General features: G+C 37.4%; 1 protein-coding gene across 4 annotated transcripts in view; it reads left to right on the top strand.

The window, feature by feature from the left end:
• Positions 1 to 27,287, top strand: part of SNX29 (sorting nexin 29) — a 636,216-nt gene that overhangs the window by 127,625 nt on the left and 481,304 nt on the right. For all 4 annotated transcript variants that reach the window (XM_027839088.1, XM_027839089.1, XM_027839091.1 and 1 more), the window contains one exon: positions 1,185 to 1,313. In XM_027839088.1, the coding sequence (XP_027694889.1) occupies positions 1,185 to 1,313 (129 nt within the window). The remainder of the gene's footprint in view (positions 1 to 1,184; positions 1,314 to 27,287) is intronic.

A 27,287-nucleotide genomic window follows, 5' to 3' on the forward strand; every position in this document is an offset into this window, starting at 1 on the left:
TAGTTACTGGCTAAGGTGTGACTAGAAATTAGGTCTCTTGACATCAGGTTCAGGGCTCTGGAAGGATGGAAGGATATATACCGTGAAGCATTTCACATGATTTACCTAATGAGTAAGAAATTGCCTTCTGTTTGAAGATTGCCCATGTTTCCCTTTAAAAATCTCTGAAAAATGTTTTGCAGAGCTTTCCGAAACCATTGCTGACCTAGTTGCATAAAGTGTAATACATTCTAATTTTACGTTTTAGACACTTAAGGAAATTCCACTTGGCCTTGCTTGTGCTTATGAAAGTGGCATACCTTTAGAACAAATGAAAATTTTAGTCTGAGACTGTGCTTATACTCTGGTGTCATGTAGCAAGATTTGTTCAGGTATTTAGTGTGTAAGTGGGCTTCCTCTCCAAAAAAACAGAAAAAAAAAAAAGCTATGTGCTAAGGTATAATGCTGGTAAAGTCATGTTTGGTTTGCTTTTCAACAGTAACATTTGAATAGCTTTGGAAAGAACTGCTGCCTACTCTTTGTCTAAAACCAGAAATTATGTTCACAAGAGAACTTTTGGTGGGTTGATAAGCTTTGGAAGGCAAGACATAATTTGTTGTGAAATGATAGAATGTCAGCACAAAATGTGTTTAATGGGTAATAATAATGGGTATCTTTAAAAGGAAACATCTTTTGTATAATTTGCACATTCTGTGCATGTTTGCATGCCCTTGATTATTTTCCCAACCTCTGCATTCATTTTCTTTGCTAAACTTCTTTTCAGTAAGGCTTTGACAAGATGACCCTCTTTAAAAAAAAAAAAAAGCAAAACAAAACATAAAAGGCTGATTTAATACAGTAAAGGTTTAAATATGGCTTGTTTGACACTCTCTTATATAATCAGGGTCAGGCTGATGTTGTTTTACTTTCCCTGAAACTGTCAAATTGGTGACTTGGTATATATTTCCTTGGTCTTATTGACTGTCACTCATTAGCCCTACCATCTAATGTTTTTATTGTCCTGAGACTCCAGGGCATGCTTTGGAACATTCTTTAAATAACTTTACCCAAAGGAGCTTAAATAAAATTTTATTTTAGAGCAGAGGAAAAAAAATCAACTGGATTTTAGCAGTAACTCAATTTTGGGTTTGATGGGCATTTTGCTTTTGATACCTAAAAACGTATGATGCCCCCTTTTCCCCCAGATCATTGAGGAACCTGCTTGATGGCGAGATGGAACACTCTGCAGTGCTCAGGCAAGAAATTGACAACTTGAAACGAAAAGTGTCAGAACAGGAAGAGCGACATGTCGCAAAGATCCAGGCATTGGCAAGGTGGGTAAAATGGAGTTGAGAGCAAGGCGTGGGATGTGTATGGAATCCTGTGATGGGTAGTTTTATTTTGAAGACCATAAGGACATTGACCAAATAACATGCTGTTCTTTAGAAATGCATTTAGGAGAAAACAGGGTATAAAACTCTTTTAGGAAAAGCAGCAAGAATGCAAAGTGGATGACTTTGATTACATTAAATTGAAAAGTTTTTTTACAAACAAAGTCAATGCAACCAGGGTTAGAAGGGAAGCAGAAAGCTGGGAAAGAATTTTTATAGCCAGTGTTTCTGATAAAGACCTCATTTCTAAAATATATAGAGAACTGAGTCGAATTTATAAGAATACAAGTCATTCCCCAATTGATAATGGTCAAAGGATATGAACAGGCAGTTTTGAGAGGAAGAAATTAAAGCTATCTATAGTCATATGAAAAAATGCTCTAAATAACTATTGATTAGAGAAATGCAAATCAAAACGACTCTGAGGTACCACATCACACCTGTCAGATTGGCTAACATGACAAGATAGGAAAATGATAAATATTGGAGAAGATGTAGGAAAATTGGAATACTAATGCATTGTTGGTGGAGTTGTGAACTGATGCAACCATTCTGGAGAACAATTTGGAACGATGCTCAAAGAGCTATAAAAATGCGCATACCCTTTGACTCAGCAATACCACTTCTAGGGCAATATCCCAAAGAGAAGATAAGAATGGCAAAAGGACCCACATGTACAAAAATGTTTATAGCAGCTCTTTTTGTGGTGGCAAAGAATTGGAAATTGAGGGGATGCCTATCAGTTGGGGAAGGGCTGAACAAGTTGTGGTATATGAATGTAATGGAATATTGTAATGAATGTAATGAATACTATAAGAAATGATGAGCAGGCAGACTTCAGAAAAACCTGGAAAGACTTATGTGAACTGATTCTGAGTGAAATGAGCAGAAGCAGGAGAACATTGTATACAGTAACAGCTACATTGTGTGATGACTGATTTGAATGGACTTAGCTCTTCTCAGCAATGTAAGGATCTAAGACAACTCCAAAAGACCCATGATGGAAAATGCTGTCTCCATCCAGAGAAAGAACTATGGAATCTAAATGCAGATGGAAGCATACTATTTGTTCTTTTTTTTTTTATTGTTTTGTTTACTTTCTTCTTTCTCATGGTTCATCCCATTAGTTCTAATTCTTTACATCATGACTAATGTGAAAATATGCTTAATATGAATGTGTAAGTAGAGCCTATATCAGATTGTATGCTGTCTTAGGGAGGAGGGAGGAGAGGGAAGGGAAGAAAATTTAAAACTCAAAAAATCTTATGGAAGTGAGTGCTAAAAACTAAAAGTAAATAAATTACTTAATTAAAAAAATAAAAGAAAATAAGAAAAAAAAGAAAAGCAGCAAGAGAAACATGAAAATTGAGTGATTCTCAACATATGTCCTTAAGAAATTGGATACATATGAAGTATAAAAATACTAGTATTTAATAGACTATAACATTATATTGCTATATCTATAGTTGCCACTGTGATGAAATCCTGTATTCATGTTGAGCAGGTGTTTGTTGATATAGTTCTGATAAAGCCCATTCTTTAGTTTTACTTTAAGTAAATCCTTGATCTCCTCCCTGTTTTTCTCTCCTTGTTTCCCCCCACCGCCAACATATTCATATCACTTTAGGGTATTAAAGTGAAATCTGAGGGGAGAGGGACAATAGTACAAGAAAACCACAGATTACATATGCTATATTTGTAGACATTGTGTACCAAAACTTTCTCCAAAATTTTACTTGATTTCCTCATTGTGGTGTGGAAGTGATGCTGGTATCTTAAGGATTATGCCAATGAAGCATAAGCTCCAGCATTTTCTACTAATTTATAAAAGTGGTATGGTAGACTAAATATTAGATATATATTTAGAAGATCTGACTTTGAGTCCCAGTTCTTTTACTGTTTATGTGATGTTGGGCAAATCATTTAACTGGTTTGGGTCTCTGTTTCTTCATTGGTAAAAATAAAGTAACTGGACAAAGTAATCTCAAAGGTCCTCTCCAGCTCCAAACCCTGTGACTTTACGGCAGGTCTTTGAGTGGCTCACATGTCTTTTATCCAAGTTTAAAGTCTAGCTAGTTTGGAGAACTTTATCACCAGAACGTTGACTGGACATTAGGTGATTAATTTTTCTTAGGTTTTTTTTTTTTATAGTAATTTGTGATAACTATTTCTTAAAGGGGTAGAGAAGTTGCATTATGTATTGGTTGAGGTGACTCCACAGAGATGAAGTCACAAGGTTTTAGAAGTATTGAAATAAGTCTAGGAAGAGGAAGCTGATTATTCCTTTTCTCTCCCTACTAGTCAGATCTCATATGCTTCATTGTGTTGAGTTATGGGCACAACATTTAAAGCAGGATATTGTCAATTCAAAGCACATAAAGGAGAGGACCTAGGATAGTTAGAGTACTCAAAGCCATATTATTTGAGGAGGACTTGAAAGGAATGGGTATATATGATTTTGTGAAGAGAGAAAATCTATGGTGTATATGATTAAAGAGCTCCCACAAAGAAGATGAATTAAACTTATTACATGTAGTTACATGACTCAGAATTAGGATCAGGGTTTGAAGTTAACAGAAGCAGATTTTTATCTCACCATAAGGAAAAATTTATTTTAATCAGAAAAAAAAATTAGAGCTCTCCGATAATAGAATGTGCTGCAAATTTATGTAATGAGTTCCCTGTTACTGGAGATGTTTAAGCAGATATTTATTGACTGTGTTGAGATGTGGTAAAGGGCCTCGGGAAGGGGTTTTGAATGAATAGCATCTCAGTTCCCTTCCAACTTTGAGATTCTGTAATTCAGCAATTTTTTATTTGAACCAACAACTCTGCAAATCTATAGAGTGGAGGAATTATATATTCATAATGATAATCTTGAGGCACTGCAAGTTTTTGAAGTACGTTCTGACTCATCAGAGAAAGATTAAATTAACTCTGTGTCTTGGTGCAAGACATTTCATCTCTTTGGGCCTCAGTTTCCTCATTTCTAAAATGAGGAGGTTGTGCTAGGTGATTGCTATTGCCCTTTCCTTTTCTGAAAGTCTGATTCTATTATTCTAGCTATTTGAAAACCAGCAAGTTTTGTATAGATGTAATGCTATATAATAATCTCTTAAGCAGATAATTTAATTAACCATTATTTCCCTCCAACTTTGCCAAATCAGCCCAGTTACTCAGAGTTTACTGTATTTGAAAATTTCTAACACTCAGGTTGTCTGTAAAACAGACAATTTCTTGGGATGAAGAGACAGTAAGAACTGAAATGGAATAATTAGGTGGTTGTGGTATTTATTACACAATGCAATGTTTATTATGTTTTCAACTGGGTTCATATCTATCTGCAGCTAAATTCAGTGACAAAGTTTCCTTGCGTTTGTCCTCATTTGATCAACGTGAGCACTGTGTCATCAAGCAGACAATGTTCCTGTATCAACAGAAGCCTTAGGTATCTGAATATTTGGTTCAGCTTGGTTGTTTGCATGTCTCTCCATGGCTATAGATTTTGCATGTCTAGTGGATCAGTTCTGCTCATAGAAAGACTAAATATTTAGGTGGTAGCCTTCTGAAAGCAGCCAGGGTGAACTCAAACACAGAGGCTTAGAGGTGGGAGTGACCTCAGAGATCGTCTAGATTAGCCCCTTATTTGCTGTGTATCAAGAGTAGGAACAATTTTGGAGTAATAAGTGAGCAGTGTTGCTGGAGTAGAACTGGAGTAAATTATGAGATAATATATAAAGAATTTTATAAATTTTACAACATTGTGTGAATGTCAGTTACTATTATTGTTGTTGTTTTTTTATGGGCCCATCATTCCAGGCATGTTAAGATATTATGCCCAAACATACTTTGCTGCTTTCTCTCGGTCATTCTCCCTAAAACTTGGCTGCAAACAGTTTAGTTTTTCACTGATTTCTATGCCACAGTTATTTGGGATGAATGGTGATGCTTATGCCAGGCAAAAAGCATCTTTTCCTTGTATGCATCTTCCAGGGAACCACAGAATTCATTTGGTGTCCAGGGCCATTACTCTTCATTTGACACAGTGCTCCTATCTCTATTGCTTTTCAGGCCTTGAATGCCTTGCATGCTTTCTTCTTTATATAGCTGTCCTCTATGGAGAGGTGATTGGTGAAGTTTGCTGTTTATTCATGGAGTGAGTTGCACTCATATCTGAAAGGGACAGGGAGAACGAGTTTTTCTCTGCTGGGTTATGGCTAGTCAGATACCATATATTGGCTTTCTGTGAGAACTCTAAATCTCTGCCTCTGCTACCAGGCTCTTCTCCCAAGTTTTAAAGAGAAAAATCATTCAAGAAGTGAGTCAGTTTCCCGTATGTTTATCCAAAGGGATTAATGGAATTCTTGTCTAAAGAAGTAAAGGGTAAGAACCAAAGCTCTCAGGTAACTGATGGGGAATTGGCTTGGGAACCACCTTCTCAGAAGAGCCTGTGAACCTCCAGTGCCAATTCCTTATGGTCCCAAGTGACAGTTGTTCATAGGATCGTAAAATTAGAGGACTAGAGGTTTAGAGCTGGAAGGGATCTTGGAGACCATCTAGTCCAACTCCCTTATCTTAAAGATGAAAAGCTCTTGTTTTGAGAGATTTAATGATTTTCCTACGCTCACAAGGTAGAAAGTAGCAGAGTCAGGATTTGATCCCAGGTCCTTGGACTCTAAATCTGGTGCTCTTTCTGCTGCAGAGTTCCCTTAGAGCAAGGTTCTTAACTCATGGTCCATGAACTTGTTGTTTTTAATATTATGATAACTGTATGTAAATGTAATTGGTTTCCTGTGTATTTTCTTTTGTTTTATATATTTAAAAACATTCTGCCAAAGGTGTCCTTGATGCAAAAAAGGTTAAGAACTTCTATCTTAGAGAATGAAGGCTCATGAAAATAGGTTGAAGTAATAGCCTAGACTGGAGTCACAGTAGGGCCATGTTAATGGAATTGAAATTGTGAAACATAGCTGGTGGCGTGATGTAAAGGAAAGACTTATCTTTTCTAGACGGAGTGTGAAGGTCATTTGTCTTATTCATGTCCAATGATTAGTAGAAATTTTAGAGTTTATTGAGTGCTCTCTTGAACACACTATATAGTTAATTTGGGGGTTAATGTTCTCCCCTTTAAAGTTATCTTACAAGTGAACAGAGACCATAAATGATCTTCATTCCCATCCTATTTATTTATCATCTTCATCATCACCTCAAAACTAAACTTAGGTTTAGGTGTCTAGGCCTATCATATATATGCTGTGGTTTTCAGATCTTTCAGTCTAGTGTCTTCCTGAGACATACTCTATACCTTCTGTCTGTTGATTTGTAGTTATAATCTAATTTTGTCATTCTGTCATCATTTTATTTTCTTAGATGATATATAGGGTAGTTGGCTAGTTTATTTGACTGAATTTCATTTGGTAAATAGGTGGTATTTCTTCCTTTTTCCTGTAGCATAACCTTATCAATAACTGACAAGTCTATAAGGAATCATACCACAACAGGCAAAGGAAGTATGTAGGGTGAGGAAGTGAAGATGTTTTGTGAGATATGAATGTGAGACATGGATATTTGGATAAAATCTGAGACATTTAAGAACAATTGTTTTCCTTGGAATTTCTCAAAATTTAATCCTGAAGTCAGCAGTGCATTTCTTGTCATCACTGAAAGTTTGGGGGTAGGAGGTCATCTGCTAATTAATATGTAAGTTTTTTTTTGAGGAAATATCTGGAGGGCTTGGATTGTCTCCTGCTATTGCCTAGGACTCATTGCCTACCTAATATTACACTAAGCTGTCATTTTGTCTCGTTTGATTTGGATTTTTCATAATATTTAGGTAAATAATTCAGCTATTTCAGATTAGCTATTTCAAATTCAGATTAGTTTTCCAGAGGTAACCTGGCTTGTTGACTTTCAAAGAAGAATTCCTAAAAATAACTTCTTGTTTATAACACCAAATAGTTGTTTAGAGTATTCTAATAATGAATTTGTTGGTGCATTTAAGCAATTTAACCTTTCCAGACTGGACCCAAGAAGGATAAAAGGAGTTAGGAATGTTAGGATGATGTTAGGAAGTGGGAACTTTTAAATTAGGAATCATACATTTTGTGTTTTAGGATAGACTCTCTATTGAGGATTACATACTGTTCCTTGATTTGGTTTCAAGCTCCTGAGAGGGCTCCTGCTTCTACTGTGAGGCAAGAAAATTCCAGTATTTGGAGCCAACTTTGTGCTGCTGGACCCTTTAGCTTTCACCAGTCATGGAAAAGGGGCCTTTTCTGGCAGGAGTTGTATGGCTGATGTATCTCTTGGGAGCAATTAAAAATGGGAGTCAGGGAAAGACAGAAGTAAGCAAAATCTAGGTTTATTTGTGCCTGTTTTTGAGATTATGAAATCATCTTCTCAATGTGTTAAGAGTATAGAACCATCCATTTATTCAACCATATGATGGATTTGCCTTTAAGGCAGGGGTTCTTAAAGTCCTTTTTGTCATGGACAGCTTGGGCAGTCTGTTGAAGCCTATGAGTTTTTTCTCATAATATTGTTTTTAAAAGTAAATTGTGATCTAAGAAGATGTTAAATTTCATATGAAGGTTAGCCAAAATAAAGATGTAACTTTTTCTCCATTCAGGTTCTCAGACCCCTTTGAAATCTATTTATGGATCTCTAGGCTAAGAACTTCTATTTTAAGAATACCCCCCTCCCCCTCATAGGACCACAGTTCTAAAGCTGGAAGGCTCTTCGTAGGCTATCTAACTCCTTAATTTTACAAATGAGTAAACTGAGGACCAACAGGGGGATTAATGACTTGTTCAGGGTCACACAAAAAATAAGTATCAGATGTGGGATATGAACTCAGATTTTTCTGACTCCAAACTCAGCATGTTAACCATGGCCTCTATCAGTTTTGAAAGTACAACGTGGTAGAGGTATGACTAGATAGCAGTCAGTTTTCTCAATAATTACCCATGTGAAAGTTGTGGAAGAGAAGATCTAGAAATGAGCATCTTTCCCTGATGTAGCAGATAAAAAGAAACGAACATATTTATCTTCTCTGCTAACTCTGGATTCCAATCAAGAACACAGGTTCAGTTTATTTAGTTGATGAGTTAAATTTTTTAGCGGGTAAACAGAAAGGTATTTGAAGAAACAGCTGTATTTGAAGCATGCGTCCATATAGAATTAGCAAAATGTTAGAACCATTAGCACCCACACCAGATGTTTGCCACAAAACCTGCATCAAATGTGGACTTGGGTGGTTCATCAAAATGCCGAAAGTGTGCAGCTGTTAAGGAGGGAGAAAGAAGCCCAAATCTGAGTCATTGTTTTATCCCATTATTTTCAAGTCTTTCTCCTCATCAAAGGGAGCAAGCAAGAAGAGATAAAAATTTACAGGAAGCAATAAATATGATATAATTCTCATTAAAAGGTTAGTGTAATTATCCACTGGGGAGAGAAATGCGTTTACATTCATTAATGTTACATTTGCTGTCTTGTGTAATTAGAAGTGGCCGAAAAATCTGTATGAAGAAACGCAAAGCACAGAGCAGTTGTGGGCAATAACTGCAGAACACAGGAGATGGGTAATAAGGCCAGGTGAATGGTACTTTCTGCGTTCCATGAAAGAAATTATTGAAATCCTGCATCTGCCCTTTGTTGATCTCAGTAGTTTGAGACCACATTGCTCAGTTTAAGCCCTCTGTTTTTCCTTTCTGCTTTGGTGTAGGCAGGAATGTAACTTGGTTATTCCTAGAAGATAATTTTTTGAATCTTCCTTTCTGGTAGCTCACAAGGTGGCAATTTCCGTGTCACTGAATATGAAGACTGGATCTTAAATATAGCCAACATGTGAGGGCCCTGCAGGCGGTAACAGTTCTGATGACATCACTGCCAAGCGAGTTCTTGTTATTTGAATGCTGGTGAGGGAAGCAGCAGGAAGCTGAGCAGAGGAGATATTCTTGGCAACATCAACAATTCAGCACAAAGAAAGACAACTGCCAAGTCAACATGGCTTTTGAAAGTTAGGGAAATGATTGCTCTAGGGGTCCAGTCATATCTTGATTATGGTAATGGGAAACAAAGGGGGTAGAATGGGTAATTGAAATCCACTGATAATCTAAAAAACCTCGTTTTCATTTAATGCAATCATTTCCACTATTCCCCCCACAAGGCCTTTCAGCTGACTGCTAACAAGGAGCAAAACTGACTGAGACTAATTTCATCTTCTTTCATTGTTCCCTCATCATGCTCTTGATGAGAGTGTAGTGTTCTACCCAAAAGTCAAGGGCCAAAAAGAGATATGTGAGAGACCTGGATGATCCACGACCTGTATAATCAGCCTCTGAGTAATGGAAAGGAGATTAAGATTTATTTTCCCCTGGGACCACAGTTCCAAAGTTGTACAAACTCTGTGCTCTACTTTGTGGTAGAGGGAGGCTGTTGTTTCTTTTCTTTCTTTCTTTTTTTTTTTTTAATCACTTCTGGATGACTTGCCAGAGCAGGTGAGATATAACTAGGCAGTTTCCTCTTTATGCTGATCTCTGCCAAGTTCACAAACAGTCTCTATGTCTTTTGCTGTGGCCTGGAAGAACCTATTGCTAATGCACATAGCAGCATCTGTGTATCAGGTAGGCTGATGTGGAGCTGCAGAGGTGAGCAGAATCACCCCTGTTGAAAGAGTGAGAATTTTGTTTTCCCAGGCTACTCAGGAGTTGGGAAACAGCTGCAGTTCTGCAGTGTACTCTACTGTGCTCCACACTGTTATAGGTATGGTGATTACCCCCCAACAGAGCACTTCTATGAAACATGAAAAGGACAATGAAGCCTGAATCATGTATCTGGACTAACTTCAGTTCCTCCCACCCTCTACAGCTCCCCATTTAATACATAAAACTCACAGATTTCTCATTGCCTTTTTTTCATTGCCGGTAAAGACCACTTTTTTTTAAAAACCTGACATTCAAGGCTCTTCCCTTTTTGGCTCAAACAAACTTTATAGTTAGACTATTCTGTTATAGCCATACTACTCTGCAAAGCGAAGGCAGTGTGATATAGTAGATAGTATACTGGACCAGGAAAACAAGGAAGTTAGTATTTGATAGGTCCAAATTCTGCCCTTCCTCCTTAGCTGTTCCATAATTCATTCAGTCTCTCTGAAATTCAGTTTAGTCCTCTGCAAAATGGGGACACTAGTATCAGTAGTACCTGCCTCATAGAATTCATTTTTGTGAGGCTCAAATGAAATATGTACATAAAGCACTCTGTGACCTTAATAGCATGGTATAAATGTCAATTATTAATTGTGTCAGACACTTTGTCAAACTGTATATTACTCTTCGATCCCCAATTACTTCTCTACCTTCATGACTTTATTTGTACCATTCTTAATATTTTCAGTTCCTTCTCTGTCTGTCATTGCCTTTTGAAATTCTGGCTAATTTTCCAAAACCCAGTTCAGATTCCGTGTTAATGAAGGCTTAGTGGTAAACAGTTTTCTTTCCTTTCAATCATCATAGTACTTTGTATCTCTTTTATATTTCTTCTTAACACATCTTTATGTATGTGGCAGGGTATGGTGTAGAAACAGCACTGGATTAGGAGTCATGAGATCTTCTAGGTTCCAATTCTTGCTCTTATACTTAATATAGTTATGACTTAGGTCAAGTCCCTTCACACTTCTGGACCCGAGTTTCTTTGTCCTTAAATTGGAGGAGCTGGTTTAGATAGTATCTAATGTCTTGGCTCTAAATCTTGTGATACTGTTGGAATTCTCAATTTGGTTGTTCCATTGGCATCTCAAACTTAGTATATTATCTTCCTCTCTAAATCTGCTCTTGGTCTGAACTCTCCTGTTTCTTTTGAGTTCCTTCCCATCTCCCTAGTTTATAATCACATCCTTGACTTTTCCTTCTCTATCACTTCCCCCTGCTCCAATGTCCAATCATTTGCCAAGGCTTGTTACTTCTATCACTATGACATCCTTTGATTCTACTCCTTCCTTTTCCCCTTCTCTTTTCTCCTATCTCCATTTTCTTTACTTACATAGCTACACCTTTATCACTTTTGGCCTGACATCTTTTAGTTCATCTTCCTGCTTCCAGTCTCCCCAATTTCTGGTCTATTTTCTACATTGCCAAAATAATCTTAATACATATACCTATTTTTCATTCACTCAAAAATCTTCATTGCTTTTCTTGCTTTTGGGATAAAGTATAAGCTGACTGCTTTAGTATCTAAAGCCCCCTCTAATGTCATTTATTAAGTGCCTACTATGTGCCAGGCACTGTGCTAGAATTTGGAGTTATAAAGATAAAAGTGAAACAGGCCCTGCCCTCAAGGAGTTTGTGTTCTTATTATGGAGTGGGGTTGGAGGCCTAGACAACTTAGATACAAGGTAACGTTTTTGTGGGGAGACAGTTGGGAGGAAGCAGGAAAGGCCTCATATAGAAGATGGTGCTTCAGCTGAGTCTTGAAGAAAGACTACAGTCTTCTTTGCCTGGTTTAGTTCCTATTATTCCCCTTCACACATTCTCAATTCCAGCCAGACTGGTCTGTTAGCTGATCCCCAAGCTCAGCATTTGATTCTCTGCATCCGTGCCTTTGTTTAGATTTTCTCTTGGATGCCTAGAGTACATTCTCTCTACCTCTCAGAATCATTGTCTTCATTCAAAGCTCAGCTTGGACATCTCTTCTGATAGGAAGGCTTTCTCTTCCTGCCTGTCTCCACTTTGTTGTGTGGTGAGCATTTTTTTTCCTTCCTATTACCTAGAATGTAAGTTTCTTAAGGGTAGGTGTTTCATTTTTTTTTCTTCTTATTCTCAACATCTAGTATTATTGTAATACACGTAATAGGAGCTTAACATGATCCCTTTTCCTGGATTTAAGGTTTCTTCAGAGTAAGGACTCTGTCTTATTTTTATCTGGGTCCTCCTCAGCATCTAGCACAGTCCTTTGCCTGTAAGCACTTAAGAAACGTGTGTTGATTTGAGCTATTATCATTTCCTACTTAGAACTCTTAGATTCTCTTTCCAGTCAGTTTATTCCATAAATGGGACCATGATAATATATGCAGAAAATAGTTGTAGGTGGTGAAGTTTGGAAGGAGGTAGGAGGAGGCCTTGATCTAGTTTTTTAAAAATATGGTAATGATGCCATTTGTCTTTTTTTTTTTGTAATCTTTCTTCTAGGTTTCACTTTCCTTTTGTTCATTCCTACTTGGTTAATCCTGCCAGAAATGAGTGACATTAAAAAAGAGACTAGAAAAAAAAGGATGTCTCCTGCATAAAGCAATTTGCATAGTCATATGACTTTCTCTGATGTCTAAGTGACGAGCCCTTCTTTTTAGAGATGATTTGATTTATTGATGGGTTAAGTTACTTTAATTTCATCTTACAGTTTGAAATTTGTTTCCAAGTGCTGTCACTATTTTGTAATTTATGTCTTTGAGTATAATATCGCCCCAAATTCACTTCATATTGTTTTTCAGATTCCCCAAAATGCACTTCACTCATTATGCAGTTGCCTTCTTGGGTCTTTTAATACAGAATCTTTACGTAGTCAGTATTCTTCTGGATTAGTGGGATGGAAGGTTCATTTCTTATTAACAGCGATACTCTTATTTCACCAAGTTAGGCAGGGTAGTAAAGTAGTATAATTGAATCTAGTGATTTGATGAGTTCAATTAACATGAATCATTGCATATCATTTAAGGGGCAGATGGAATGCTATGTATCAGTCCCTACTCTTGAAAGACAGAATACCAAGTAGCCAAGAAATAAAAATCATTGATTCTTGAAGTTATATCTGATATTGTCACCTATTATGGTAGTAGATCCATGTTTTTCTCTAATAGCCTTAGCTAATAGGGTCTTACAGTTGTAGTTTTAAAAATTTTATAATTCTATGTTAATCAGACTGGACCCTGCCAAAAGTTTTTAGAGTTTAGTTTTAAATAACTTTCCAGGAAAATTCAGGATTAAGAAACCAAAATTAAAATGAAATTGACCATAACATTTTAAGATTTTTAGAGAGCAAGTACAGAAAGAGTGCAGTCCAGGAACCAATAGATCAGAATTTTTGTTATTGTTTGTTCTTTGAAAAATCATTTATAATTGCAGTGTGCCTAATTTTTTCTCCTCTTTGAAAATTAGGAATAGCATATCCAATCTCATTGAATTATCTAAGGATATAGTGGAGATATTAGCTGTATTTCAATACTCAGGAAACAACTGGGGTAGTCATTTCTGAATTGACTGGTTGTATATAGTCTGACCATTGATTGTTAGAACAATAATCAAAATCAGTATCATATTAGTAGAATAAAAGAGGAAAATATGGCATGCAATTAAAACAGTGGACCTACTTAAATAACTATTGGCATAGAAAACTAATAAATGGAGAAAAGACCAGGTAACAACACAGACTATCATCGTTTTCAAAGGAAGTTTAATGGTAGAAAGTTCATTACCACAGCAGGGAGGCCGTGAGACCATTGAAAAGCCTTCAACCAATATACACTTGGTCCATTTGGCACATGGAAACATATGACAACTAAGGGCAACACTAATTTAAATTATAAACTCATTTGTAAAATATTACAGAGAAGGATGATAGAAGATTACGTGGAATATCAGTTCATAAAAGATCTAGAAGTGGTAGAGGAAAAAATGAATTTAGATAAAACTTACCAATTAAGCCAGAATATCTTGAAAGCATTTAAGGTTGAAACTGTAAGAAAGACCACAAATAAGACAAAAAAAAAAGGGATAAGATCTGTTTAAATTATTACAACAAAATGTTTTTGGCATCAATGAATATAGATCTGCCACATTTAGACTAACATCACAGTCCCTGATGATGTTGTGTGACGTGCTATTACTAAATCAAAAAAATTCAGAGTTGGAAGGGACCTTAGTAAATGAACAGCTGAATGAATGAAAAATCATTTATTAAACACTATGTTCAAAGCACTGCTTTTTCAGTCAAGAAGGAAGAACATTTTTGATCTCCAAACAGAACCGATTAGGAAAGCACAAAATTACTCCATGGTTTCAAGAAATCAAAGGAAAAATTGGAATATGATATTCCAAAAAGCAAAGGGAATCAGTAACTATTTCGGTAACCCAAAATAATGTATTTTGCAAAGCTAAAGAGTATCATCTACAGAAAAATAACCAGCCATTTGGGAAGCTTTTGAAGCATTCAAAAGAGCCTAGTGGTGAGCAGAATATTCAGCATGCGAACTGATCAAACAGCTGAAAGTTAAATATTTTCAAGTAATAATAACAGATTAAGAAGATATAATGTGTCTGTCTAGTTTGACCCATACCTGCCCACTATACTATAACTGAAAAATAGCCATTCAGCGCCTGCTTGACAACCCACTATCTCCACAGATAATCCTTTCCACTTTGAGATAGGTCTCATTTTTAAAAAGCCTTTTCTAACATTGAGTCCAAATTTGCTTCTTTGAAACTTTATCATTTCTCCTGTTTCTGTCCTTTGGGGCCAAGCAGCACAAATCTAATCCTTCTTTCACTTGACTGCCCTTTAGGTACTTGAAGACAATATCATGTTCCCCACGTGAATCTTTTTTTCTTCAGGCTAAATATTTCCATATCTTTCAACTAGTCTCAGATGGCTTGGTTTTGAGGCCTTTTGTTATTCTGCTTGCCCTCCTTTGGATGTTCTTCATTTTATCAACATTCTTTCTGAAATGTGGTGCAGAGCTGAGCACATTATATTCAAGATATGTATGGTCTTCCTAGAACAAAGGGCAAGGGGAATATCACTTTACTAGTCCTGAACACTGGTCCTTTCTTATTAAAGCCTCCGATTGAATTAGCTTTCCCCCCCCCCCCCGCTGTCATATCACTTTTAACTCAAATTGAGCTAGTAGTCCACTAAAAACCTTACACATTGTTCACAGAAACTGCTTTATAATCATGCCTTCCTCATCTTGTACTTGTGAAGTTGATTTCTTTTTACCCCAAGTGTGACTTTACATTTATCCCTATTTAATTTTTTTCTTATTACATTCAGCCCAGTATTCTTGCTGTCAAGATATTTTTGGATGCTATTTTTGTCATCCATTGAGTTAGCTAGCTATCCCTTTCAGCTTTGTGCCATCTACAGATTTGATAAGCATCCATCTATGGTTTTTCCCAAGTTTCTGATAAAAGTCAGAAGCAGCACAAAGCTAAGAAGAATGGTTCCCTGAGGGCATGCCCTTGGAAATCTTCTGCCAATTTGACATTGAACTATTAATGACTATTTTCTGCTCTTCTACCAGTTCTGAATCCATTTAATTATACTATCATCTAGACCACTTCTCTATAGCACTTTATCCCATCCTTTACTAAAATCTAGGTAAACTTTACGTGCAGCATTTCCTGAGCTACCAGTTTAGTAACCTTGACAAAAAAAGAAATAACCTTAGTCTGTCTGCTATAATCTCTTCTTTCATAAGCTGTGCTGGCTCCTTTTCTAGATGTTCACTGACTCTCTCTTTTAACACATTTTAAAATTTTGCCAGGAATTGAATTCAAATTTAGTTTGCAAATTATTTTCTTACCCCCTTTGTTGGAAACTGGGACAACACTTGCCCTTATCTGATGCTTTGTCATCTCTTCCATTACAGTCTTTCACATGTATTGATGGTGACTTAGTGTCATATCCTTTGGTTCTTACAGCACCCAGAGATGTAGTTCTTTTTTTTTTTTTTTCAAAATTCTAAGTTGTTTTTATTTTTTATTTTTTTTAATTAATTAATTTATTTTTAGTTTTCAACATTCACTTCCACAAGATCTCGAGTTCCAAATTTTCTCCCCATCTCTCCCCTCCCCCCACCCCAAGAAAATGTACATTCTGAATACCTCTTCCCCTGATCTGCCCTCCCTTCTATCACCCCTTATTCTCTTACCCTTTCCCCCTTCTATTTTCCTGTAGGGCAGGATAGATTTCTATACCCCATTGCCTATATATCTTATTTCCCAGTTGCATGTGAAAACAATTTTTAACATTTGTTTTTAAAACTTTGGGTTCCAGATTCTCTCCTTTCCTCCCTTCCCACTCACCCTCATTGAGAAGGCAAGGAATTTGATACAGGTTATACATATATAGTCATGTAAAACACTTCCATAATAGCCATGTTGTGAAAAACTAACTATATTTCCCTTCATCCTAACCCACCCCCCCATTTATTCTGTTCTCTCCTTTGACCTTGTCCCTTCTCAAAAGTGTTTGCTTCTGATTACCCCCTCCCCTAATCTGCCCTCCCTTTTTTCCCCTTCCCTCCTATTTTTCTGTAGGGTAAGACAGATTTCCATACCCAATTGAGTATATATGTTATTCCCTCCTTAAGTCAAATCCGATGAGAGTAAGATTCATCCATTCCCTCTCACCTCTCCCTTCTTCCCCTCCATGGTAAAAGCTTTTTCTTCCCTCTTTTATGTGAGATAATTTACTCCATTCTACCTCTCCCTTTCTCTTTCTCTTTGTACAATCTTCTCTCACCCCTTAATTTTATTTTTTAGATATCATCCCTTTATATTCAACTCACTGTGTGCCCTCTGTCTGTATATATTCTCTCCTACTACCCTAATACCGAGAAAGGTCTCGTGAGTTACAAGTATCATATTTCCATGCAAACATGTAAATAGTTCAACCTTAGTAAGTCCCTTATAATTTCTCTTTCCTGTTTACCTTTTCATGCTTCTCTTGATTCTTGTATTTGAAAGTCAGATTTTCTATTCAGCTCTGGTTTTTTCATCAAGAATGTTTGAAAGCCCTCTATTTCACTGAATATCCATTTTTTTCCCCCAAAGGATTATACTCAGTTTTTCTGGGTAGGTGATTCTTGGTTGTAATCCTAGTTCCTTTGACCTCTGGAATATCATATTCTAAGCCCTCTGGTCCCTTAATATAGAAGCTGCTAAATCTTGTGTTATCTTGATTGTGTTTCCACAATACTTGAATTGTTTCTTTCTGGCTGCTTGTAATATTTTCTCCTTGACCTGGGAACTCTGGAATTTGGCTATAATATTCCTGGGAGTTTTCCTTTGGCCATCTCTTTCTTTCTTTTTTTTTTTGGTGAGGCAGTTGAGGTTAAGTGACTTGCCCAGAGTCACACAGCTAGTGAGTGTTATGTGTCTGAGGCTGGATTTGAACTCCGGTCCTCCTGACTTCAGGGCTGGTGCTCTATCCACTGTGCCACCTAGCTGCCTCTTCTTTCTTTCTTTCTTTCTTTCTTTCTTTCTTTCTTTCTTTCTTGGATAATTTCTTAAAAAATGATGCTTAGGCTCTTTTTTTGATCATGGCTTTTAGGTAGTCCAATAATTTTTAAATTATCTCTCCGGGATCTATTTCCCAGGTCAGTTGTTTTTCCAATGAGATATTTCACATTGTCTTCTTTTTTTTCTCTTTCTTTTGGTTTTGTTTTATAGTGTCTTGATTTCTCATAAAGTCACTAGCTTCCATTTGCTCCATTCTAATTTTTAAGGAAGTATTTTCTTCAGTGAGCTTTTGGACTTCCTTTTCCATTTGACTTCTGCTTCTTAAGGCATTCTTCTTATTGACTTTTTGGACCTCTTTTGCCATTTGGGTTAGTCTATTTTTTAAGGTGTTATTTTCTTCAGTATTTTTTGGGGTCTCCTTTAGCAAGGTGTTGACTTGTTTTTCATGATTTTCTTGCATCACTCTCATTTCTATATCTAGTTCTTCCTCTACTTCTCTTATTTGCTTCTCAAAATCCTTTTTGAGCTCTTCTAAGGCCTGGGACCAATTCATATTTTTCTTGGAGGCTTTGGATGTATGAGCTTTGACTTTGTTGTCTTCTTCTGGTTGTGTGTTTTGATCTTCTTTGTCACCAAAGTAAGATTCTGTAGTCTGAGTTTTTTTTTGCACTGTTTGCTTATGATCCCAGCCAATTACTTGACTATTAAACTCTTTGTTAAAGTAGGGGTCTGCTTCCAGTGTGGAGAATGTACTGTCCCAAGCTTCAGGGGTTGTGCAGCTGTTTTTAGCGATACTTCTAGGAACCTATAAATTTTAAGTTCTTCCAAGGTGGTATGATCAAGGGTGAGGTGTTTACTCCTTTCCTGGCCTGTGCTCTGGTCTATGAGTGACCACAAGCATGCTTTTCTGTCTTGGAACTATGAGGACAATTCCCTCTCCACTGCTTCCACAAGCTCTGCTGTCCCAGTGCTCCTCCTTGCCTCCACCCAGGACTGTGACCCAGGTCCAAGCATGGGCAAAGCAAGATAATCCTGCCTCAGCACCAGCAAAGAGATCCCTGCAATCGTGCTGTCATCAGCCACTTGATCCCCCTTCTGTCTGTGGCCCGAGAGCTCCAGATGCAGCTGCTGCCCTGGGACTGCACCAGGACTGGGGCTGGGACCTAGCTTCTCTCTCACTGAGGTCTGACAGACCTTTCCTACTGACTTTCTAAGTTGTCTTTGGCATTTGTGGGTTGAGAATTCTGGAAACTGCCACAGCTCCCCTTGATTCAGTCCCCTGATGCCTGCTCCAGGTTTGCTGAGGCCCTGTCTTTGCCTGTGCATCCCACGCTGTTCTCCTCTCCCAGCCCAGCACAACATGCCTTTGCAATCAACCATCCAGGTTGTCTTGGGCAGGAAATTTGTTTCACTCTGTCTTTTTGTGGGTTCTGCTGCTCTGGAATTTGTTTAGAGCCATTTTTTACAGGTATTTTGAGGGGTTTGGGGGAGAGCTCAAGCAAGTCACTGTTCTTACTCTGCCATCTTGGCTCTGCCTCCAAAGATGTAGTTCATTAGGGCCAGGTGACTTCAAGAAAAGTTAGGTTCTCTCTTACTACTCTCTCCATATATACAGATTAGTTATTAGCTATTTAGTTATTAGCTATTTCTATTTTCCTGTTTCAATTCCAAACATAATTTGCTTTGGTAGAGAAAACAGAAGCAAGATAAAAGTTAAGTAGCCTGGATCTCTCTGTTGTTAGTTATCACCATTCCATCCATCTGAACAATAGTCTTATCCTTTCTTTGATTTAATTCTTTTCACTAATGTAGCTAAGAAAGCATTTTTGTTGTTGTTGTTGTTGTTTATAAGTTTCCCTAGTAGCAGTACTGGCCTTTTTTTTTTTTAATTCAACTCTTTTCAACAATATGAGAGTGGTTTTTGTTTTTTTTTTGTCCTGAAGTGACCTATCTAGTCTTAGCTTCTTTTGAGTATTACTGTCACTGACACTATTCATACAGTACCATGTCTTACTTTTGTAAGCATCTTCTCTTATCTGCCCTTGCTTTCATCTTTTGTGTGTCACTTTAAAAAAAACTTAAGTTGGTTGTTTTGTTCTCAGGCGTTTCAGAATTTTACTTATTAGAATTGTTTATGTCTTTAGAATTTAGTTCTTGAAGGTTTTCCAGCCCTTAGGCTTACTTCCTATAGAATTTTATCTGATATTGTGGATCTTCCCTATACTTCCACTGAACTCTTTGAAATCTGCTCTGCCAGAATCCAAGGTGCACGTCACATTTTAAAGTAGAATTAAAGTCACGATAAAGAAAGATGACTGAGAAGAACACATGAACAGGACCAAGGAGGCACAGAAGGGGTCCATGCTGGAGGCATCACAGTTTTGAGGACATTGAGGGGTCAACTCTCAAGTTGTCTGAGAGGGAAAGATCTTGAAAACCTGGAAAGTCTTATAGACTTGATTAGAGTTGAAAAAAGTCATAGAGAAGAGGTCAGTAACCACTAACTCAAATGGCCACTTTCTCATCCCTCCAAAATCTTGAGAATGGTAGTTGAGGGCATCCTCCACCTTTGGAGAGACCATCCAAAACAATGAGGTTCCAAGCAATTGGACTATTGAAGTATAGATAGATAAAGCTTTTATTTTTTACTCTGTATTAGTCACTGTGCTAAGCAATGGGGATGCACTCAAGGACCTTACATTTTAGTGGGAGAGATAACATGTAGAAAGCTGTGCACATGTGAGTTATATACCCAGTGTAAATGGAAGGTAATCTCAGAGGGAAGCAGGAAGGACTCCTGCAGAAGATGGGATTTGAGTTTGGTTTTAGGGAAACCAGAGGTCAGAGGTGAAGGGAGAGAGAATTCTAGGCATGGTAGGAAGCCAGTGCAAATAGAGTTGGAGTACTGTATGAGGAACTACTGAATCTTAGAGTATTTCAAAAGGAGTAAACATGGGAAGGCTGGAAGGTAGGATTGTGAAGGGTTTTAAATTCCAAACAGATGATTTTATGTTTGATCCTGGAGGGACTAGAGAACTTTTGGAGTTTGAGTAGTGGGGTGATGTGGTCAGACCTACATTCTACAGGGGTGAGGAACCTGTAGCCTCGAGGCCACGTGTGGCCCTCTAGGTCCTTGGGTTTGGCCTTTTGACTGAGTCCAAGTTTTACAGAACAAACCCTTTTATTAAGGGGATTTGTTCTGTGAAGTTTAGATTCAGTCGAAGGGCCACATTTGAGGATCTAGAGGGCCACACGTGAACTCGAGGCTGCAGGTTCCCCACCTCTGGCTAAGAGAATCACTTTGGCAGCTGAGTGGAGGATATTTTTGGAGTGGGGCATAGACTTGAGGCACCTGCTGTCCTTTGCTCTTGCTACATGCTTGTCTCTCCTTCCTTGTTTATAAAACTCTCTGTAATCTTTTATTCTACTTCTTTCCTGTGAGGTTAATATCACCATCTTTATTTTTCATTGTGGTTGTTGATTTCATTTCTTATTGTGGTCACCCTGTGCTAACCTAACACCTTTAGTAACAGGTTACTTCAAGGGTGAGTCAGCATCACACCTTTAAATAGCTGCAGTTTTTGGTTAGTAATGAAGTAATTCCTGAACAACAAAATACCTTGAACACATTACCAGATTATATTTGAGACCTAACTTTTCTTCTTAATTACTGCAGTTGCAGTCCATGAGCTTGAGAAGATGTTTGTCCCAGTATGACTCGAGTGGTCACGGAGAATGACTTCTTTTCACTGCTCTGGTTGGAATTAATTGGTTTTGCATGTTGTCTTTATCACTGCTGGAGATTGCTTGTTGTGAAGAGATAGTGTCATTTAGTAGGTAAAACACTAGAATGGGAGTAGGAAGACCTGAGTGTTTCCAGAATCATTATTGTCAATAATAGGATGTTGTCTTTCTGAATTACTTAACCTATCTAGGGTACAGATTTCTTATGTGTAAGTTGAAAATAATATGGTAATTCATCTCTCTTTGTTCTTTTGGAAAGGTGTTTATGTGAAACTGACAGCTGTATAGCTCTTAACTTCTTAAAAAAAACTAATATTTAAGGTGTTTTACTTATAACTTTACTTTTATAACCTTTTTTCTCAGAACTTCTTCCTTCTAAACCAAGTTGGACTATTTGTTATTATCCAAATATTCTCTGAGTTTTTCTTTTTACGTATTTTTATGCGTTTTAATCCCTCTTGCTTGAAACGGCTCAGCTCTCTTGTCCCATGAGCTTTGCCTTCAAAGCTAGCTTAATTACCACTTCTTCTATGAAGTTTTCCCCACTTTCCCTACCTGAAAACAGATGTTTTCAACTTTGAAATGCTGAAGTATTTTGTGTCTCCCTTTATGATACCTGCCATATTCTGTCTTAGGATCAAAGCTTTAGAGCTGGAAGGGTGGCATTGTAGTACTGTGCAAAAGATTGGGTTTAAAGTTATGGAGTCTAAGTTTTAAAATCAGCTCTGACACTTATTACTACCTGTGTGACTTTTGTCAAGTGACTTAACCTCTCTGGGCCTTATTTCCTTGTAAAATGAAAAAGTTGTACTAGATGGGTCTCATGTCTTTTCTGGCTTTAAATTTATGATCATACAGTCTAGGAACTGAATTCAAATCCTGACTCTGCTGCTTAATACCTTTGTGACATTGGGCAATTTACTCACCTTTCTGGGCCTCATTTTCCTCATCTATAACATGAGGGAGTTGGACTAGACAACCTGGTAGCCTCTACCTCTAGATCCATGATTTTATGATCTAGTCTTATCCCCTTATTTTGCAGATGAGAAAACAGAGTCCCAGAAAGAGATTTTATGTGGTTTTACCAGAATCATATAGTTAACGGATATCTGAGGGAGGATTCAAGCTGAGATCTTCCTAACTCTAAATCCAGCACTCCATTCACTATGCCATCTTGCTGCCAGTAGTAGTGAGTAATAAGTACCTAGCAAATATGGAAGGTAGGATTTGAAACTAGGTTTTCTGGCCTGAAATTCTTTGCACCTTATATAGCAACACATTCCCTCTTGTAATTCATTTGTGTACATTACATAGATGCTCTCTAAAGGGATGTCCTTTGTCCTTATATCTGCCATATTATTTAGCAAAGTATTTCCCACATAATAGGCAGTCAGAAAATGTGTAGTAAGTCAATTCAGAACCTCTAATAAAAGGAAATCCATGGTGATGGTTCTTCTAGAAAGTGACAAATGACAACCAAATTAACCATAACTTCTAATTGCTCTAGTACCTTTTTTGTTTTAAGGAGATCAAAGTGTCTCAGTTTTAAATCTCATATTTCCTCTCACACACTGAGCAGGTGACATTTTACCTGCTTTTTACAAATGGGGAAACTAAAATAGAGAGGGATCATGCTATTTCCTGAAGGTTATATGATCATTTCATAGCAGATTCAGAACCCAGGGCTTAGCCCAGGCCTTTCCCCACCAGGCCATGCTGCCTGTCATTGAGAGTTCCTTTGAGAGGAAAATTTATTCTCTGAATCCTTTTGTTGATTTTTTGGCATAATTGCTGAAAGTCAGGCAGATTCTTCTAAAAAAATACCTTGCCTATCCCTGATCTGCATAGGACCCAGCAGGAGTCTTACCACCTTGGAAGCTAACAGTTGCTCATGTACTATACATTTTTTAAAAATAATATTTTATTTTTCCCAATTCCATATAAAACCAATTTTTAACATTCATTTTTAAAAATTTTGAGTTCCAAATTCTTTCCCTTCTTCCTTCCCCTCACTCCTCCCTGAGATGGTAAGCAATTTGATAAAGGTTATATATGCAATCATGCAAAACATTTCCATATTAGTCATGTTATGAAAGAAAAAACAGACCAAAAAAAAACCCACAAAAAAATAAAGAAAGTGAAAAATAGTATACTTCAATTTGTATTCAGACTCCATGGAGGCGGATAGCATTTTTCATAATGAGTCCTTTGGAATTGTCTTAGATCATTGTATTGCTGAGAATAGCTAAGTCTTTCAAGTTGATCATTGTACAGCATTGCTGTTACTGTGTGCAGTGTTCTCTTGGTTCTGCTCACTTCACTTTACATCAGTTCATGTAAGTCTCTACAGGTTTTCCAAAAATTATCCTGCCCTTCATATACCACAACATGTTCAGCCATTCCACGATTGATGGGAATTCCCTCAATTTCCAATTCTTTGCCATCACAAAAGAGCTGCTATAAATATTTTTGTACAAATAAGCCCTTTGCCCCCATTTTTTTTGATCCCTTTGGGAAACAGACCTAATACTGGTATTGCTAGGTCAAAGGGTATACACAGTTTTATTGCTCTTTGGGCATAGTTCCAAACTGCTCTCCAGAATGATTGGATCAGTTCACAAGTCCAACAGTAGATTTGTACATTTAAAAAAATTATGAAATAGTACATATGGGAAAGAATACTTCTACCAGTATTAAATTCAACAAACAAAATGCCTGCTATGTGCCAGGCACTGTGCTAAGTACTGGGGTTACAAATAAGAGATAGTCCTTGCCTCAAGAAGCTTGTAGTCTAATGGAGGAAAACAAAGGAAGCTGAAAAAAGGGGAGGGGTATCCTGTGCAGAGGCATGTTCTGTGGAGTTGAAACCAAGCAGAGCTGTTGATGGAAAATGGTGGTTAGTAATGGTATGATTAGTGTCTTCTGTGAATTGCTATTAGGAAAAGCATGTCTTTCTTTCATTAGTTTTTCTTTTCTTTTTTTTTTTTAATTATTGTTTAACCATATAGTCGATGAAGAAATAAAGTTAAAAGCTGGGATGATTGATTTCATATGGGCTGTTTATGATTTGGCTGGCCCCAACTGACCATAGAGTTCAAAGACTGGATTCCCAGAGCTCACAGGGGAAGAAAGAGAGGACCTGCCACTCAGTAGGCTGAGAATCAGGTAGATTAATGTGGTACCAGACAGGGGAGCAATGCCCTAGCTACTGAACAGCTTGATGTTAGGTTGATTTGTTTTTGCAAAGGAACAGACAAAAAACAAACTTCATGCTAGAAAAAAAAATCAGTGTCTACTTCATTGAGTCATTGTGAGACTCAAATGAGATTGAGACTACACACACTCACACACACACACACATACGCTTGTGTGTGTGTGTATGTATGTATATATCTATATCTGTATCTATATCTACTTTATAAACTGTTAAGTGCTATACAAATGTATATTGCTTTTTTTGGTCCAAACCTGTGAGTTCATCTGTGTAAGGAGTTCCCCATATGGTACCTCTCTCTACAAAGTAAATCAGCAATTGTTTCTTTTTTTTAAATTCAGTTTTATTTTATTTTCAGTTCCAAATTCTCTCCCTCTCTTCTTCCCCTCCTTTTTCTGTACCCTTTGAGAAGTCAAGAAGAACAAAACTCATTATAAATATGTATAATTATGCAAAGCAAATTCCTAAGTTAGCCATGTCCAAAAAAACTAAAGAAATAAAAAGAAGGAAAGAAAATAAAATATGCTTCAACCTGTACTCTGAGTCAATCAGCTCTCTCTCTGGAAGTGAATAGCATGTTTCATCATTAGTCCTTTGGAATTGTGGTTGATCATTGTGTTAATCATGGTTCTTAAGTCTTCCAGAACTCATTATCTTTACAATATTGTGGTTATTGTATAAATTGTTCTGGTTCTGCCCACTTCATTTTGCATCAGTTCATACAAATCTTCCAAGGTTTTTCTGATACTGTCCCCATCACATTCATATACCTTAGCTTTTTCAGCCATTCCCTAATTGATGGGCATCCCCTCAGTTTCCAATTCTTTGCCACCATAAAAAGAACTGCTCTAAATATTTTTACGCATGTGGGTCATTTTATTCTTTCTTTCATGTCTTTAGGGTACAGACAGCCCTCCCTCACTTAAATCCAATTCACTTGCATGTCATGATATCACCAGGTCTTGGTCCTCTTCAAGAATGAAGGACCAACAACAATTTCCATATGATCTTTCTTTTTTTCTACATGATGGTTTAAATGTAATTTTTGTTTCGTACTCAAACTCATTTGCAGCCTGGGATTTCATCGTTGAGTTTTCTTTTTCTTTTTTAAAATCAACTCTTGTGTAAGCACTCTGATATTTGTGAGCTCAGCATTACTCAAGGAAGTGATGCAGCTGGTTTGTGGGCATGTTACACCTAGACCTATTGGTCCCTGGAAATATCCTGGCTAGGCTTGAGGAGCTTGAGGTACCTACATTTCACTTCACTTATCCTTGGCACCATTTCTTTTGACTTCCTCTAGGCAGGATGGCTGTGGAAGATGTACTTACTATAGAGTAACAATCATACCACAGAGAGTTATTGAGGCCTAAAGTGGAGGTGAATGGCTTTGAGATCTTCAAACAGAACATACCTTGCAAGGTTAAGAAAATTTTGTGTTCAAAGCTGTCTTTATAAAAGAGTGGCTGAGGCGATTGTTTAGATCTAATGAGGCTTCTTCGCTTTGTCTGTGTCACATGTAACTGGGCAGTATGTCCATTTTATAAGTTCTTCTTATTGAAGCAAATATTCTTTTGATGAATATATTCTTTGCCTTAATGAGCTATGTTTTCCAACTCTTGCTAAAAGCCTGTTATTTTGGAATGGTCCTGTCAAGTGGGAGCAGACACAATACCATGGTGGGGACACAATACCATATTTGTAGCCAAATGTTAACTTCCTATAAACTCTTTTCTTTTTTCAGCTTGAAGAAGGATTGAAATAATCACCTGCGTCTCCTAATCTCCCAGGGACTTTATTTGGTTATCTAAAGTCACTGGAAATGCATTCCAGGTTTCTTCTTACTACATCATTTGTTTCTACACGAGTCAGCAGAAGTGGGTAGTGCTTGGTAGTTTTAATGAGTTTTGGCAGGCTTTTAATCATGTCTCAAATATGTGTTCTGGGAAGGCAGGACACCTCATGATTGGCAATGTTACATATGGCTGTCTCCATATACCTCTTTTCATTCCCAGTCAAATCTTGTACACTTATAAAAGATGACTTAGCCTCTTATGGTATGTAGAAAATTGAGGCTAATTAGATTTGAATTTCTTCAACTACTTTCAGAAGTTCTCAGCATCATTACCTAATCTCTTTTCCTTCCCTTATGACACAGAGAAAACAGGAAATGTTCCTGTTCTTTGCTAAGGTTAGTTCATCCTTCTACCTGTGCCCATGATACCATCCCGCCTCACTTCCCCTTTCTCTAATGTAGTTTCATTTTTTCCTCCTCCATTGGTTTCTTCCCATCTGTCTGTAAACAACCTTGAGGGGGGGGGGGGGGGGAACTTCCCTTGGCCCTTCTACACTATTTGAAAATTCAGAGTGTTGAGGGAAATAACCACTGACCACTCTGCACTTCTTCCTCCTCTGGTGCAAATATGTTCATGCCACTTGCTTGACTTGCATGACTTCTTTGTATGTCACTGAGTGAGTTGTTGCTCATACTTTGGAAAGTCAAAACTAATCTGGAGAATTGTGTTTAGTCTGGCTGAGTCATCTTTTTAGGGAAGGCATTGATAAACTGGAAGGTGTCCAGTTAGAGAGTAATCAGGATAGTGAAGAGCCATACCTAAGATCGTGCCATATAAGGAAGGAACTGGTTTTGATTAACCTAGAGAAAACAGACTTAGGGGGAACACAACAGCTACCTTGAAGTATTTGAAGGACTGTTATATAGAGGATGGT

This window comes from Vombatus ursinus, unplaced genomic scaffold (genome assembly GCF_900497805.2).
Source record: "Vombatus ursinus unplaced genomic scaffold, bare-nosed wombat genome assembly UNPS02014832.1, whole genome shotgun sequence".
Lineage (NCBI taxonomy): Eukaryota > Metazoa > Chordata > Mammalia > Diprotodontia > Vombatidae > Vombatus > Vombatus ursinus.